The following is a 17,607-nucleotide window of genomic DNA, read 5'->3' on the forward strand; positions in this document are numbered from 1 at the left end:
ACTGTGTCCTATTGTCTCTCTTTGCTGCTTGCCCAAGCATGCTTTCAGGATCTCAGTCACAGGGCCTGCTCCTGGGAGCAGCACTGGGCACCCTTGGCGTCATCCTAACCGCAACCACACATTTACCCAGCAAGCCACACATGCAGTGTGGGAATGGGTAGGTGGGGCTTGCTTCTCAGTGACATCTCAGGATGGACACAAGGATCATAAACACCACCAATGATCTGAAACAAATCTGCCCTAGGATCCCTGCTGTGTGGACAAAGAGCCAGCTCCCCACTGTGTGCTCCTTCCTGACTGCTGCCTTTGGGTCGGGCCACAAGTCTGGTTTATTTAACTGGCTTATGTTTGATGCCTGTGGATCCCATAATCTGCTTCTGTATCTGCTACACTCTTGTTTCTTTGTTCTTCCTACAAAATTAGAAAATTGTTGTAACTGTTTTTTTTTTCCTTCTGTATAACTGCTGCACAGCACTCTCACATTTATGTAACCTTGAAGTCTTAACTAGTAAGCTAAATGAGCGCTTTGTATTTTTCTCTGTTGGCATTAAGCTACACATGCGCATTTTGTAGATTTTATTTCTTATCTAGAAGTGTTATTTTTGCAGAAATGAAACCTATGTAAAAAGTCTGCCTAGCAATTACTATGTAAAAGAAACTATCCTATCCCTGTATGCTCAGCTTATATCATAGTTAGTGTCACAGAGGCAGTCCAACCAACATCTATACAGAGGCAAAGAAACAGAAAACAGCAGAGACGACGACCGGAAAACTCTATAGGCCCGATCACCCTATAGACCGGTTCTCAGCTTCTCCATCTGGGCGTGCCCCAGCGAAGACAAAGGCCTCGAAAATCTGACAACTAACAACGATTCACCGTGTTACAGTTTTGTACTACATATCCCACTCATGAGCTGTTGACCAGTTCTGGGACCACGGAGCCGGCAGCCGCACCTAGCTTTGGACTAGCTCCACTGTTGGAACGCAAGGGCTGGCTCTGGAGCCCCGTGAACCACCAGACCCCCTTTGTATCCAGCATACTGTAACTGAAGAAACATCGGAGACTCCACTCCTTGACTGCCTCTCATCGTAGCTTAGACAGCATATCTACGCTCGCTATACTTGTATTTACTGCAGCTTCGTTCCAACCGGCCTCCCCTCTTATGAATAAGAGGGTGAGGCCAGGTGAGTGAATAAAATCTTTTTGTTTTATCCTATATCTACTCTATAATAATTTCTATTACTAACATCCCATCTAAATGAGCCGTTGACCAGTTCTGGGACTACGGAGCCGGCAGCCGCACCTAGCTTTGGACTAATTCCACTGTTGGAGAGCAAGGGCTGGCTCTGGAACCTCGTGAACCAACGGACACCCTATAAATTAAGAAACATTAACAACTTACTCCAAATCGTCTACTTGTGCCAACTTGGCGAACCTCGAGGGCGGCTATAAAGCTACCTCCAATCCCGCCCCACAAGCCGCGCGCTCGCACAGCCCTGCAAGGCCCGCGGCTCCCCTAAGCAGTGCCGGAACCACTAGCCCGGCATTCTGCCACAATTGTCTTATTTTGAACACATGATTTGCTTGTTAGTAAATTGTGGGGTTTCTCCCACATTTTTGTAAGGCTGGCTGGTTCTTTTGTAGGTGCCTAGAAGATCCTTTGTGTTCTTTTTCTATCACAAAGCAATAAGATGTCTTGAAATAGCTCCCTCAGAAGTAGACAAATGAAATAACTGAGTATTGCAATAGTAAAAAAAACAATGGCCTCCAGACTTCTCTCAGCGCTGGTGCAGTGACATGCAAGCAGCGCAAGGGTCACATGTGCTTTGTATAAAATAAGGCTGCTTCATTACAGCTGACATGCTGCAGACACAGACCGCAGGTCCACCCAGCTGGAGCACTGGGATCAAGACACAGGAAGGCATGCTAAAACCTCTCATCTCCATGGGCAACACTTCCTCATTAAAGAGTGGAGAGGGAGCTGTAGCCACCTTATAGAATCTGCACGAGACATATCTGCTGGGACCACAGAAGTCATGAAGACATCAGCCATGGAGCATCTTCTGGTCGTGATTCTAATGTGCAAACTGGCCTTAGACTCTAATATTTAAAATCAAGCTGACAGTTCACAGGTAGCGGGGGCCATTACCAGTAGATCTTCTCTGCTGCTTTCTTCTATAACCTCTATCTCTTCAATTTCTACCATGGAGGACCCAACAGGGGCCAGTTCTGAAAATAGAAGAGGTAAGTTTATCAGCTCTGGCTGACAGGCTTCTTCTCCTAGGTATCCCATACACTTTCCAACGTTTTCAGCATCAAAACAGACCTACCACACTTATGGTCTGAGGACCCTCCACCCTTTCTACTGAAGAACCTGCACCACTAAGCAGAAAGGCATGCTATTACTGTGGTGCCAGGAGAAGAGCATGCAGAAGCAAGTCATCTAGTGGTTACAGCACTTTGCTGAGAGGGACTTCCTTTTCCCAGCACAGTGCTCTAACCACAATAAGCAACCTTTGTACTTGCTCTTTCTGGCCCAATAACTCTTGCATGCTTGACCAGCAGAAGGAACGGAAGCTGCCCTCTCCCAACCTATTCTATGGGTAGGGCACTATTCAGTGGCTAGGAGGCACAAGATGTGGGTTTGAATTCTTTAAGCTAAAGAATCTGGATCTCCCACTTCAAAGGTAAGTGCTGTAACCACCGAGCTAGCAGTTAGGCACACACCTTCAGTACAGGACTAGCTGACCCAATCTATGGTGAAAATAGGCATCCAATGCACATCCCCAAGTCAGGCACCTCAGCTCCAGAGAGATGCTTGCCCCTAGTGTTTCCTGCTGGCCACCTCTAGATTCTCCAAGTCACCCTTTGGAGGCACCTAACACCTCCCATTCTCTGTATAGTGCCCAGGAGCCTAACCCTGCGCAACCCTTCAGATGTTCTTAATTCTCCACACTGACTGACTGTGTAAGAGCTTATGCACCCAATACCAAGTCATCCTCCTGGGGCCATCTGCCTCAGTTTCAGGAACTGCAACACCTAAATTAAGGTACCCAAAGGGCCCATCTGGCTCATACCCACTGATCTCATTTTATGGAGGCATGATCTGAAATAGTGACCTAGCTCACACAAAGTCATAGAGGGTGTTAGCAACATTACTAGAATGAGGCTGCAACAAAGCTGTCTGCCTGCCTAGATTCACATCACAGCTCACAAAGCTCTTGATCTGGGCATGTTAGGGACCCATGGGAAACCCTTATGTTACAGCCCAATCTGCTCTACAGGTTAATTGTGTTCACATGGTTCATGCTTGCCTGAGTGAAGAGGAAGAAATGTGACCACTCTCTCAGAGAACTATGAATGTGTGCAATGCAGTCACTATGCAGGCACAGCAGCACCGAGCTCAGTGGAGGCTGGGCAAAGTAGCCCATCCAGCCTGCAGCATAGGTATACCCACTGCCTGTGGCTATATCTATCCTGGGAAATCCTGCTTAGAAAAATAAAGACTGCTCCATGTTCAGGCCTCTACTTGCTGTGTGCTCATTCACCCATACCCACAATAAATTACATCAATTCTTTGCTTAACAATAGTCCCTGTATCATCTTATAAACCAGCCTGTCATTGTAGCTCTTCTGGCACTCTGTCGTCTGCCTTCATCTGAGTCTAAGGACAACAGGTTTCCATCCAGGGAGAAGTGGATGGCCATCTGGTCCACACTGCTTATCTGTTTGTATGTCCGTTCCTGCAGAAGGAAAACAAAAACTCAAAAGACTCATATTGAGGCAGCCTGATTATTTTAATCAGTACATCACTTTTGCCTTCAGATGATAGAACTGAACAGGTTTATACTGATAACCAGGCCGCCCATTTACCATTCACACCTGTCACACTGCAGTTCCACACCAACAGGAAATGAAATGACTATCTAAGTCTAAAAGCTAGTCAAGGCCACAGATTTACAACATAGGGAGAAAAATCAGGGCTATTCCAAGAAAGTCTATCCATGTTCAAAAGAAGGGGTTAGGGTTTGATTCAAACCCACTGGGATCAATGGGCTTCTTTCTGCTTACTGAACTAGACATGCAGGCAAGTTATGCTAGGCCCAAGTGCTTCCAGTTTGGTGGAAGCTGGGGACAATATCCTTTTTAGGGCATATTCCATCGCATTTTTCTCTCAAACTCAAGCACCTTCAGTGACTTCTATATTAGTTGTATTCAGCGTATAGGGCAGAAGTATCCATACAACTGGCTCCCCCTAAGTTCTGGTGATTAAGCTGAACTCTCTGCTTCCCCTTAGTTGATGTGGCTTTTGGAATCTAAATGGACTCCTTTGTGAGAAATCAGATCAGACTGTAGTCTTTGGCCTGGTGTTGTATTAAGCAGCACTGTCAGGGATAGCAGTTCCCCCAACACCAACCCCAGCATCACACAAAACCAGTAAGAGGTGTAAACCTGGGTCAGGTTTTCCGATCTGTGTGAGGTAAGGGCCCACAAGGGAATGCCTGAACCCAGATGTCCAAATCTAGAGACTATCGAAAGGAACCTCACACCAGCTGACCTCATATCTTTGCATCATTGAAACAGCTAAGTGGCCATGGGTATGTCTATACTGAAGCCCCTGCTGTACTTGTAATGGCATATTCTTGTAGCTAAGCCAAGTATTAGCTAGGGAGTTTGAGTACTGGTAGCAGCATAGCCACGGCAGCATGGAACTCAACATGAGCTGCAAAACCTGCCAGAGAAACAGAGATACTACTTGGGTGACTAGTCCATGCTAAAGCCCGGGCTGCCACAGTTGGGTGTCTACTGGTACCAGAGCCAACTAGCTTAAAGATAGCTTGCAGATGTCCATACTAGACTGCAGACATATCCTTAGACTTAAACCACACAAGGCTTTGTAGATCAAGATCAACACCTTGAGTTGTATGCAAAAGCAATAGGAAGTCACTGCAGACTTCACATAACTTATACAGTACATGCCCTGCAGCAAAATACTGTTGTATTCAGTCCCAACTGTACTCCAGCTTCAAGCCTAGTCTCACAGCTCTGTATGGAGTCCACTGCAGTCACTGAGGCGATCACAGATTCATCAGTAACTCATCAGCCTGGGCCACACTGTTCTCTCCATTACACCATAACACTAACAGCGGGGTCAAGGAGACTCACACCAACAGAAAGCAGAAGAGAATGGGACCCCATCTTGGCCTCTTACAGGCCTGATTCTCCTCTTGGCAGTTCCATCTCTTTTCTATTAGGGAGCAGCAGAGGGTCAGACTTTTTTTTTTTTTTTTTTAAGAAAAATGTTTTGTGTTCCAAGCCAAATGAGCCAAATCAATTCCCAATCCGTGAGTCATTCAAGAACCATATGTGGCCCTACTACTGGCAAACATCCTCTACCCCCACCTGGGGCTTCAGATGTTTCCAAATCATTTTGCAGGCATCCTATGTGCAGGCCCAAGCCCAGAGGCTTGGGGTTCGGATGCTTCTGAGTTTTGTTTGCTCTCAGTCATATGGCCACAGGAGCAAGCTAGGGAGGGAGGACTGTTCTTGAGATTTGTACCTGTTCACAGAGGGGAGGTAGGACTCACCCTACTTAGCACTGCCTTGAGGGCCAGGGACAGTCAACTTCCAGTTACCTAATGGAGTGCAGAGAGTGCTTTATCCATGTGCCCTGAGAGTGCAAACCATCCAAGGAAGGGGTGGAGGAAGCAGGGCCCTGGCTCCACCCTCACCCTGCAGCAGCCCACATTGCTAGCTAGACACATTAAGGGAGCAACCTGCACCAGGGTGATGGACAATGCGCCTGCCCTCTGTACCCTACAACATTGCAGGAGAAGCTGGGCTTCCTGCAGCACACTTCTGCTCAGAGACTCCTCAGGAATCCTTGCCATACACCTTACTCCTGTTAGTGGCTGCTTGCCACAACTTGGCCCTTAATTAGCATTGATTGCACCAGACACATTTTGGAACTCTGATGAAATTTCATGATCCTGGATCTTGCTGAGTTATAAATGCCCTAGGGACTGTGTAAAGAATCTTCCCTTCCCCCTGACCGCTATTGAATGGAAGGATTTATCGCCTGAGATTAGCTGCACTAATTATGCTCACTGTCAGCCTTGGCTGAGAAACTGTTTTTAGCTATTTCTGCATGCACAATTATGTTAACATTTATAGATTTTTACCCTTTGCAACAACCCCTGGAGAACTGCTGCAAGGATACATGAAATAAAATAAAGCCTTAAGAAAAGTCATGTTTCCTTGCTATAAATTAAAGCCAAGCACAAAATCAACAAATGGCAGACAAATCTCAGCCCACTCTTATCCAAACTCAAATCTGCTGGTCAACAGCACTTACTTTAAAGCTGTATCTGACGATATTCTGCGGAGCATGAGGGTTATTGGCAGTCAGGATGCGTGTAAACTCCTCTTTTAATTCCTTTGGAATGGAAAAACAGGGTCATCGATACAATCCAGGTCTTAATGCCAGAGTAGATAATATAGAACAGGGGTGTTCAACCCCTGGCCCATGTGCCAGATCTGGCCTGTGGTTTGCATTGCTCCTCTGCTGCCAAATTTCTGGACCCATGGGGGGCCGAGACCCTGCATATTAGTTCAGGCACCTGATCCCAGCTGGTGGGGGTAGCACCAAGCCCCAATCCCAGCACATGATGCCAGTGCCAGGCCCTCAGGGCCCAATCCTGGCATGCAGGGATGGAAGGGGGGCAATGCCAGACCCCTGGGACCCAATCTTGGTGGCAGGGGATGACACCAAGCCCCCAGGGACTGACTAACCGTGATGCACAAGGCAGACAACTGGCAAGATGGGGCCCAAAGGCTCAATCCTGGCACACAGGGCTCCAACCAGCCCACAGACTGGCCCCCTGCCCCTCACCTGGCCCATGCGGCTAGCAGGGTGAGTACTACTAGTACAGAAAGATCAGCATGTTCCTTACTTCTACTGTGTTCAAACTGCAGCAGATACCTTACCCAAAGCTTATGCCACCAACTAAACAACATCAATAGCAAAGTTCCTGCAGAATATAAAGTAATATGAAATGTCATGTATGTGATGTGAAACTAGAAGCAATGGTATCAAGTTAAATCCCTGTTTGGCAAACACCACTGGGAGAATGTTTATTCTTCCAGGCATTTCCATTACCTTGAATGGGACTACTCAGATTCTTTCATCGTATTAATACTGTTGGGTACTACTGAGATTGTGACAGCACTTAAAAAGAGGAGGTTTTCTTCACACTGAGGAAGACAGATCCTGGCTTGAAGCATGCACAGTCCCAACACCTGGAGAGCACTAAGCCCTGCAGAGAGTGTTTTCAGTATAGCCATGAGTTATTACAGTGCCATTAATGAGTGGAGGGGTTGGAGGAAACATATATATTTCTTTCACTGAGCATATGGAGCTCCTGGTGCAATACCACATGAGGCAGTGCTGTACCAGGTTTGTAAGGCCTGCCCTCTGCAAGGGGGATGAGGATGGTCTGGAGTCCCTGGCTCTGCAGCTCTGTTAGAGCTATTTTGCCAGGGAATACTCCAGAGCCCTGGGACCCTCCATATACAAGACCCTTGGACTCCTGCTGGTCCCTGGGGTCCTCTGGGTCTGTGTTACAGCTCATGAACTATTCTACAAGGAGTAACATTCTCCCAGGCCTTATCATCGAAGCTGCTTTTAATGTAGTTTGTAGCTCAAGGTAGTGCTGCAGTTTAAACTGCAGATATTGCACAGTGAAAACTAGCTGAAGTGTCTGCTATAGCAGAGACTACCCTAACAGCAGCCATCTAAAAGGACAGCTTTGGGGTTTGGGAAGGTTTTTTGGAAAAAACACGTGCTGTTTTACTCACTGCCTCAGTCAGTTCCAGCTGATCTGGGGGTTTGATTAGAGTTTTCGCTTGTGCCCATTCATCTTGCCCTTCTCCCACTTCAGTGGACGCATCTTCATCCTTGCATGGAAACAATGAACCTGTTATGCACTGAAATTATGACAGTTCCTTTCTTTACCAAAGCAGTATTTCTCCAGTCCTAGGTAAGGGCATGAGAAAGTAGCTGTTCCTAATCTGACCTGTCCAAAAGATGCTTTGGCCAGTCTTAGCTAACACAGAGCTGCCTGCCTGGGCTATAAAAGTGCTAGAGAGCTTCAGCCCCATCAAATGAGGTGTGAAGTACTCAGCACTTCCCAGGATCAGGCCCTTCATTACCGTAGAAGCTGGCTGCCCCATCTGAAAAATCATTTATTCCTCTTCTCAAAACAGGAGCAACGTATTTTACCTCACCTTTGTGACTGTAACAAAAATGATCAGGGAGCTGGGAAGCAGGATTGATGAGGAAAGGCTGAAAGAACTAGGGGTATTTAGCCTGGAGAAGAGAAGACTGAGGGGGAGATTTAAGAACAGTCTTCAAATACTTGAAGGGTAATTATAGAGAGGATGGAGATGGACTTTTCTCTGTTTCCTGTATAGGACAGGACTAGAAGCAATGACCTTAACCTGCAGCAGGGTGTTTTTAGGCTGGAGATTAGGAAGAGCTTTTTTACTATGAGGACAGTCAAGCACTGCAGGTTACCTAGAGAAATTGTGGAATCCCCATCCTTGGAAATGATCAAGAACAGGTTAGACAGACATTTGACTGGGATGGTTTGGTCACAGCTGGTCCTGCCTTGAGCAGGCGGCTGGACTAGATGACCTTGTGAGGTCCCTTCCAGCCCTACTTTCATATAATCCTATGATTTAAAGGATGGTAGTTTTAGTTCCCTTGATCCTACTACAACCAACCTCTAAATGAGCCATCATTCACTAGACCAAGCCTGTACAAAGACTTAGTAAAGGACTCACAGTTACTTTGAAATATTGTTGCACAAGCTACAGTACAAATTAGATCTGCTATAAAGATTTAGGTATGATAGTTTTGGCAGAGGAATGTTAAATATTTTCTTGAAAAGGCTAGGAGGTTTCACACTGAAGCAGAAACAAAAATCTAACTGCCACTGCAATACCACACCAAAGCATTTCTTGGCGTAAGGTACCTGATGATGTCATGACACAAGATTATTAATGGAAAAGTGATGGTCGGCTGCAGGCCTGTATTTAAATTCTGATTCATTAGTATATTTGCAGAGCATGGAGTCACTCATTAAAGAGTTTAGCAGCTTGCGGCAACATTTCTCCATTCTATTGAAATGTGTAATGACTTGAAGTTCAAATACATCAACTTTTCCTTTAAATACAGCCTCTTACACGACATATCAGTTAGCCCAGTGATACACAGTCCACAGCACTTGCTCAGGCCAGAGTCTAGGTCTAGCTGAACTGAATGTGCACGTCTGGGTTTTGGTGGAGTACATAAGATGCCCATTACAGAAACACTGCATGATATTCATGATGGAGCCGAAACAAAATCTTCAGGCTCCTTCCCCATCTGACCAAACAGCCAGGAAGAGACTCCACTGGGAAGCAGGAGAACGAGAAGACAACTCCAAGAACCAAAGACAGCCCAAGGTTATTGTCATGCTTTCTGAGTGATGGTGCTCCAGTACAGCTTTGTTATTTATGCAACACTGTAGCAGCACAAAACACTATGAAACTATGAAACTAGACAATTCATTCCAATGAGCATGCACCTAAGAGTGCTGTACTGGACAAATGCCAGTTTGACCAGTTTGTATGTTTTAAGTTTCATAACAGGAAAGAAAATAAATAAAGGCAAACAGGAAGAAGGACTAGGATTTCTGTCTCTCAAGAGACTAGGGTAAAAGTAATATCACTAATTGTTGAAGTTTACTCACCGACTGAATCAGGACACTTGGGGGCAATTCTATTATCACCTGTGTGGCTAAACAGCCACGGAAGTAGATTTTTGGCATTATGTGCAGTTTGCAATTCTATTACCTGTGCAGTGTGCATGCACTGAAGACATGGCTGAATAATGCCTAATCTCTGGCTAGGTGGCTGACGTACTACTTTGGGTGGCTGGAGAGACACACATTCAAACACATTTGGGAACAGAGGAGCTATAAACCTTGGTCTCCCACTTTCTGGGTGAGTGCCCTAACTGCTCAGCTACTGGGGCTAAAACACAAGGGGGTTGTCCTCTGAGTCCATGTAACAGTTGCTGGTCCTGTTTTTTTGTCCAGCTACAATTTTATGACTTGTGATTGTATACTGACTACCTGCATGTAGTGGTGTACCTCCCAGCCAGCATATGGCTTATTGAGCATGTTCAGTGCACATGCATATGCTACACTCAGAGTAACAGAATTGAAAAGTGTTCCTAAAGTGCCAAAAAAGCTACTTACACAGTTAGTGAACTGTCATTCAGGCACATAAAGAAACAGAATTCTGCCTCACTAATAGGATTATCACTTACAATTCAGTGCCAATTTAGTGTGATGCCATTTCCATACAGAAGCTGATAACTAGGGTGGCAGTGTTTCACCAGACAAACAACATTCCCTCTTTCAGGAGCTAAAAAGGAATACTGAATGGGATCGAGATATGTCATAAGGCGATGACAAGCTGCTTACTTCCAGCACAAGTGATGAGCCTTGTAAAATGCGCCAGCTGCTGTAATTCACTTAACTCTGCTAAAGTCAGTGGAGCTAGGCTGACTCACGTCAGCTGAGGGCCAGCTCTGCACACAGATTAGAAAAAAAGACACCGTCCAAAGCACGTATTTGTCTTTCAGTAAGAAGGGTCAAAACATAACATTGGTCTACCTGTTATGGTTCTGCATTTAACCACAAGAAACAGAGCTCTGCTTTCACACTTCTAATGACAGCATGTACTTTACTCGTAGATCTTGTCTGGAGTCAGTTTGCATTTTTAATCTTGTCAAGCTGTGGTTTCCCTTAAATGGGTTTTAGTTTAAATTTCCATCTTATGCTCTAATTTCCCAATGAAAATTTCCTTTTTAATGGACATCTAGAGCCACTCTCTATTGCTAAATAAATCTGCATGCCGCCAATTAGACAACACACGACCGTGATTCTAATGGAATCGATTTTGGTTCTCACGAATGCACAGAAATACAGCCACCTAGAAAGTTTGGTATTTGGTAACTATAAATGAGCATCTTACCCGTTTTCTCGAGAGGCTTCTAGTGGGCTTTGACTGTTGCAGCTTCCCTCCTGAGGCTTGTTGCTCACTGTGGCTCTGAAACAAGATCATGCAAAGTGAACAAGGTGCTATTTCCAAGGATAACCAGAGCTGAAAAAACAAACTGTGAAGAGCTGGCCAGCGTCCGTAACAATAATAATGGCTGGAGTATCAATAGCTCCGTCAGCCACAGAGGCTGGCATGAGGAAGGCCCAGAGCCTTCGACAGTGAACGAGAGATGAGGTAGGACCTGGATAAGCCATGAAAGGCCTTGGAAGGAAGACATGTAGCTTATAACTGATGCAACCAATTGGGAGGCGCCAGCGATGGATGACACAACAGGGCTGGCACAGAAAGTCCTATCTGAAAGATGCTATTCAGAAAGAATCTGCAAGACAGAGGGAAAGCCTAAATGAACAACCTAGACAAAGGTGCTACGCCAAGATGATGTCCAGGTTGTGCAGTTAAGGGGGTGGACATACAAAGAAGTCACTGCAGGATAGAAAGGGGTGGGACTTCATTGTATACCACCACACTTACACATATTGTGAAGGGAAAGAGCAGGGGGATGTGAAATGTTCAGAAGATGAGTACAGGGAGGGATGAGGGGGAAAAGAAGGGAATTCAGGTGGAGTGGGATAGGGTGAATGGAGTGGCTGGAGGACAAGAGCAAACTAGGAGTTTCTGTATCTGGGGCAGAACAGGAGGAGAAGAGAGATGTTGGAGAACAAAGAAGAAGGAAGCCAAGCCACAGGGCAGGGGGAACTCATGTTGGACGTGTCTATTTTCTCTTGGAAGAAATAAACAAGAATCAGTGTGATAAGGAGAAAGGAGCAGAGAGGACCTGGAGGCTTGTGAGGTCTTTTGCCATGGGCATGGGTTTCAGTTAAGCTGGCAACAGGGCTGGGATGATGTAGTTGGGGCTGGTCCTGCTTCAAGCAAGGGGCTGAACTAGATGTGACCTCCTGAGGTCCCTTCAACCCTCCTTGTCCGTGATTCTAGAAGTGTCAGGATGGAGATACAGAGGTGAAGGAGGAGAGAAGGACGTTGTAGTGGAAAAGGTCAGCCTGGGCACAGGTTTCCCACCAGAGATTCTCCAAGCATGAGAGCAGGAGCAGAAGGTGCAAATGTTGGAAGCTCAGCAGGACAGACCTTGACATGGAAGAGAGCAGTCAAAGAATCAGGAGTGAAGGGGAATGACTCGTGGAGGAAACTGGCAGCTCCTATTAATGGGAGGAGACAGCACAGAAGAGAAGGCGGAGAGCAGACAACAGACCTCAAAAAGAGACAGCATGGGACTGGGGACTGTTGGGCACCGCTGAAAGAGGACAGGTGTTGGGTTGAAGAGAGGAAGATGCGAGAGGGAGAGTGACAGGTGAAAACCAAGTCAAATGAACAGCCCTTTTGGTGAGCAGCAGAGTTGAGCCAGGCTGAATGAAGGTGTGAGGCTGAGAAAATATGCACCTGGGGGTTTAGATGGGTCATCAAAATAGAAGCTGTCTCTTACGGGTTTCCAGGATAGAGAGAAGTCCCACACAATATATTGGTTCAAATCAGTACGCTGGCAGGGTGAGGGTGAGCCCTGTTCGTTTTCACAATGATCACAATTTTTATTCCTTTAACACGTTAATTAAAACTCCTTACTATGCATAACACTGCTTAGCTTTAAGAAATACCACAAACATTAAAAACACAATAACTACATATATTAGAAACAATGCTCCAAACGCACTTCCTTCCCAAACAACGCTATAAGAATTAGTATTACAGAAACAGATACTCACAGTCCTAGAAACCAAATCCCCATTTCATTCTTTAGTTATGGTTTTAGGGTTGGTCTCAGCAGTGATAGGAACAAGTCCCCTTCCTTCAGTCCCACTCGGGCGCCACGCGGCTTCAGCGTGAACGGGAGGTCTTGTTCACGGAGAGGGCAGTTCAGGTGATCAGTCTGATCTGGCCTGCACTTGCGATTCTTCCTTCGGTATTCTGCAAGTGAGGTTACCTCCAAACTGGGACTGTAGGTTACAGGTTATATACTGGGTGAGTTGCCGCCTTGGGCCCCTCTGACCCAAACCTGTCACTACTCCCAAATTGGGCTCGGACTTTACTCAACAGATTTTTACTGGGTGGTCAGTTTGTCTTCCACAACGGAATTTCTCTGCTGACTATTCAGTTTATCTTAAATTCTTGCTTTCTGGGAAATTTTCCACAACACTGCGGTGACCCATCTTTCCCAACCCCCTTTCCAAAGCTTCCAGGATTCGATCTCTCGGAACGTTTGCCTAAGGGTCGTTTTTCTTGTTCCCAGGTTAACTTGTTAAAGGCCTCTAAAGATAAGATTGAGAACCTAAGACTTTTAAACAAACTTGTTGCAGGGCCAGGCAAAACAAGAAATGGCCTAGACCAGACGATGAACCTTGCTTTTTGTCTAAACTGGCTAAGGGGCAGTTATTACAAGAATTCAAACTATTACATTCAGTATGACAGAAGCCACTTAGGATGTGTGTGGAAGAATCAGAGAGAGCACCATGAGTCAGGACAGAAAGTGAATAACACAAGGGACTGAAACTAAATGGTAAGTGTAAGTAAGGAGAAGGGAATTATGAAATGATGCCAGGACACCAGACCTGTTATTCCTGCTCTTGCAAAAAATATGCCATTGGATTGTCCATACATGCCATTACAAAGAGAATACTGAAAGGATCTAGTGAAAAATCCAGTTAATGTATCCAGTGGGTGTACTATAAAGAAGGGAACACAGCCAGCCTTGGCAGAAAGAGGACCATAATGCTCCCACCTATTATTTCTGTAGTTCCATTATCTGCTAGGACTTTGCACTAGCAATTTGAAGGACAATATTGTTCAAATGAGGACAAACCTGGTAGCAAAAATTAGTCCAGCCCAGGACTTTCTTCAACAACTTCCAGTGGTGTTTTCCATTTGCACAAGATACGCCATGAGAGATGACCCACACTAACGTGATGTCAAGGAAGTTTTTTTCAGGAAACGGGCACCTTACAAATATGACTACCGGACAGATCCATGCATTCCTTATGATCAGAACATACAACTAACAATTTTAAAAGCTAATCTTATGTAAAAAACCATTTGGTTTTGACTCCATTGCATGCCCAAGAGTGGAGTTATGAAAGGCTGCAACTTTAACATGCAAATTCATGACTTTGGAATGGCCAAGCTCCCTACTGTTTACACTTATATTAAAATTACTGGGATTTTGTTCTTTGACAATCCCCAGGAACCACTGCCTAACTGTTTATTAGCATGCCTGCCAAATGCTGGCAGGATTCAAATGCCTATCAGTTGCAAATCAGAGCGTGGTAGAATCCTGCAGTTGGAAGGGGCCTCAATGGCCATAGACCAAGCCCCGCTGGATACACTATTCCTAAACTACCCAGACAGAAACCCACTTCGCCTCCTTTTGAAAACCTCCAATAAAGTAGATCTCTCAATCTGCCTTGGAAGCTAGCTCCATCGTTCTGCTGTTTTTTACAGTCAGGAAGAACTTTGCAAGTTTTCTCAGAAAGCCTAGGTAAGAATCCAGTAATATTTTGCACTTCTGTGGCATAGAGCAGTGACCCTTCATCTGAAAACCTCACTGTGGTTCATAAAACATTGACTGAGACTCGCTGCAAGGTAGGAATTATTATTATTTAATGAGAAAAATACAAGGAGGTGAAGAGCTTTTCTATAGGTTTCTACAACACCATGGGTCAATAGTAGAGCTTAAAAAAAGAACCCAGGAGTCCTGACTCTCCAGTGTTACTCAGACCATGAGACCATGCTGCTGATCTTTACGGTTGCCATCCTTTGGCAGCAGATAATGCAGCAACTGTATTTTAAAAGGAACATATTGAATGTTAATTTAATGCAATTTAAGGAACAAAATTTCAGACAGATTTCCAGCTCACAATTTAATTTAGACCCAATTCAAAACTGAACTGTTAACTTTAAATAGGAAACAAAGCCTCCTTACCATTACCCTCCATAAATGAGTCTATAAAAGCATTTATCTGGCAGTAAAGGCATTGACAAGGCAATTTGAATGTAATTGTTTTTGGCAGTTGTGCATATTTCAATTAGCACAGCATAAAGAGCAATCAGTGAATAAAATGTCTGTAGCTATATTAAAAAACCAAGCATGACGCTGAAGAAAAGCAAAAGCCTGCCCCCACCAGAAGCAAAGGGAGCCCGGGCTGTTCCTCACCTCACAGACAGCTGAGCAGCCGAAATGTGGTCCGTGTCGGGAGGCAGGATGATACAGCAGCAGTACTTGTCTGTGAGCCCAGGGAATTTTGCAAATTGTGCAGTGCATATGTCAGCTCTGAGCTTTTTCAGAAGAACCTCACTCAAACATGGTCTGAAGAAACCAATGCTGAGTTATATCCACTCTGGCCAGCTACCATTGTTTCCAGCTTGAGCAAGATCACGCTGAAGCTGAATGAAAGGGCAGCTGAAGCTCATCTAAAAGCTAATATTGTAGATCCATCACAAACTGATTCCACTGGGCATCATGCAATCCCAGTTTCCCTCCCCATCTCCTTATCAGATCGGTGGGTGCTCTCCTGATCCAGCTTCCTTCACTTGTTCCCAGTTCCCTGGCTCCTTGTCCAACTAGTCCCAGCCCCACTTCAGCCCGCAGCTCCTCATCCAGCCAACTGGTTTTCAGTTCACCCATTTCCCTCATTCGCTCCCAGCTCTAATGCCCTTGCCAACTATTCCTAGCCTTTCCTTCCCTAAGCTCCCAGCCTGACCTCCTTGCCCAGTTGGTCCCTGTCTCCTCACCTCCAGCTCCCAGTCAAGAGGGTCACAGAGCACAGCAGAGATCATTTATGTGTCCACCTCCACCCTATCCCACAGCAACTGAAATCAGCCATTTCAGGGAAAACCTAACCTCAGCCCAAATGGTTAAAATCTGGCAAGTTATAAGTAAAAACAGGGCTTTATTATGGGAGGTGATAGGCGATATTAATAACAGGTGATGCTACTATCCCTGCCTATAATCATAACAGCAAAATGAAAAACTCTCAGGAATGTCCCTATTAAAAGAAAAAAAGCATTGCTGCTAGGGAACTAGGAAATACCTTGGAGAACCAGAAGAGTTACAGAGAGCTTCTCTCTTCTAGGGCATCACAGACAGGTAGAGTAGGGAAGAGTAGAGCGGGAGATGGGTACAGTAGTGCAGAGCTGACAGGTAGATGTTCTGGTACCAAAGTAACTGAAACTTATTCAAGAAACTAGAGGGACCAGAAACGTATCCCATGTTGTCTCCTTATTCTCTATATAAAAAACTGATGGAACTAGCATGGTTCCAGAGAGGAGTTGATATTATGAATGGTTTTGACTCCCTAATTACAAGCCTCCTGAGAGAGGCCCATGACTGAACAGACTGTGGTAGTAGCCTGCAGAGCTGCTTTGCCGCTCAGCTGTAAGTGCTACATGGCTAGAAAGCAGACTTCAGCTTCAAGGCAGTTGGTTCAGTACTAAATTCATTTTCCAAACCTTAAGATGTAACAAACTAGAGATCGTTACTGAGATCCAATGGGGCTTTGGACTATTAAGAAACCTTCTCAACAAAACTGATAAGGCACCCACTCAAAGCAATGTAATTTTTTTCATTACCTGTGTGACCTGGGTAGTACCTAATTATGTACTCCCCTCTCCAATTAAAGGGAAAGATAACCAAGGCAGGTGTGCTGTGGGGTGAAACTGGTGGTTGCAGTTTTCCTTGTTCCCCTATAGAGCCAAGCCAGGACACTCTGTGAACTTAACTATATACAAATGTATTAATGCAATAAATCATAAGAAGGAATACATACATATTATATACATACACACACACATATAAATAAAAACACTGAACTATATGCAATACATGTACACTCCTTTACCTCCCCCCACCCCCCACTCAGGATACAGGTAAACCAGAACAAAGGATAAAGATCAGGCAATATTAAACTCTATTGAATTACCAACTTACAACCATAAAATGCAAATACATAAAATATGAGATGCTGACCCACAAAATATAAAGCACAGGAATACTAAATCCAAATGATTCTTTAAGGGACACCAAGGCCCAGTCTGTCCTGGAGCCGTGACTGCACTCCAGTGCCAGGGAGGAGGAAATCCCCAGTGCTCCTCAGGCCTGCCTCATCCCAGTTGGAACATGCCCGCCCCAGCAAACCTCCACAACACTCCCAGGGGGCCCTCCCTTCAGGGATCTTCTCTCCAAAGGTTAGTATCACAGAAGGGGGGGAAGATCCCTCCTTCCCTGTGGGAATCCCCTGTCCCTGAGTAAGTCACACTCCAGGGTTGAAGTGAGGCGTCTCCTCCTCTGACTGAGGCTCGCTGCCCTCCTGGGCTCTCTGAGCTGAGCCTGCTCGCAGTCCTGTGCGCCGTCGTGAGCACCGAGGGCTCGGCCTTTTGCTCAGGGTTGGAGACCCAAGCCACCTTGTGCGGCACTGGGGTCTCTGTCTGTTCCC

General features: G+C 45.5%; 1 protein-coding gene across 3 annotated transcripts in view; it reads right to left on the reverse strand.

Moving 5' to 3' along the window:
* DNAI1 (dynein axonemal intermediate chain 1) overlaps positions 1-17,607 on the reverse strand; it is a 228,848-nt gene that overhangs the window by 199,325 nt on the left and 11,916 nt on the right. For all 3 annotated transcript variants that reach the window (XM_090037568.1, XM_090037567.1, XM_090037566.1), the window contains exons 2-6: positions 11,087-11,161; positions 7,859-7,957; positions 6,357-6,437; positions 3,618-3,744; positions 2,151-2,230 (exon numbers count right to left, since the gene is read on the reverse strand). In XM_090037568.1, coding sequence (XP_089893694.1) covers positions 2,151-2,230; positions 3,618-3,744; positions 6,357-6,437; positions 7,859-7,957; positions 11,087-11,161 — 462 coding nt within the window. The remainder of the gene's footprint in view (positions 1-2,150; positions 2,231-3,617; positions 3,745-6,356; positions 6,438-7,858; positions 7,958-11,086; positions 11,162-17,607) is intronic.

The sequence above is a fragment of the Crocodylus siamensis genome, chromosome 3, assembly GCF_052110815.1.
Source record: "Crocodylus siamensis isolate JL-2025a chromosome 3, ASM5211081v1, whole genome shotgun sequence".
Lineage (NCBI taxonomy): Eukaryota > Metazoa > Chordata > Crocodylia > Crocodylidae > Crocodylus > Crocodylus siamensis.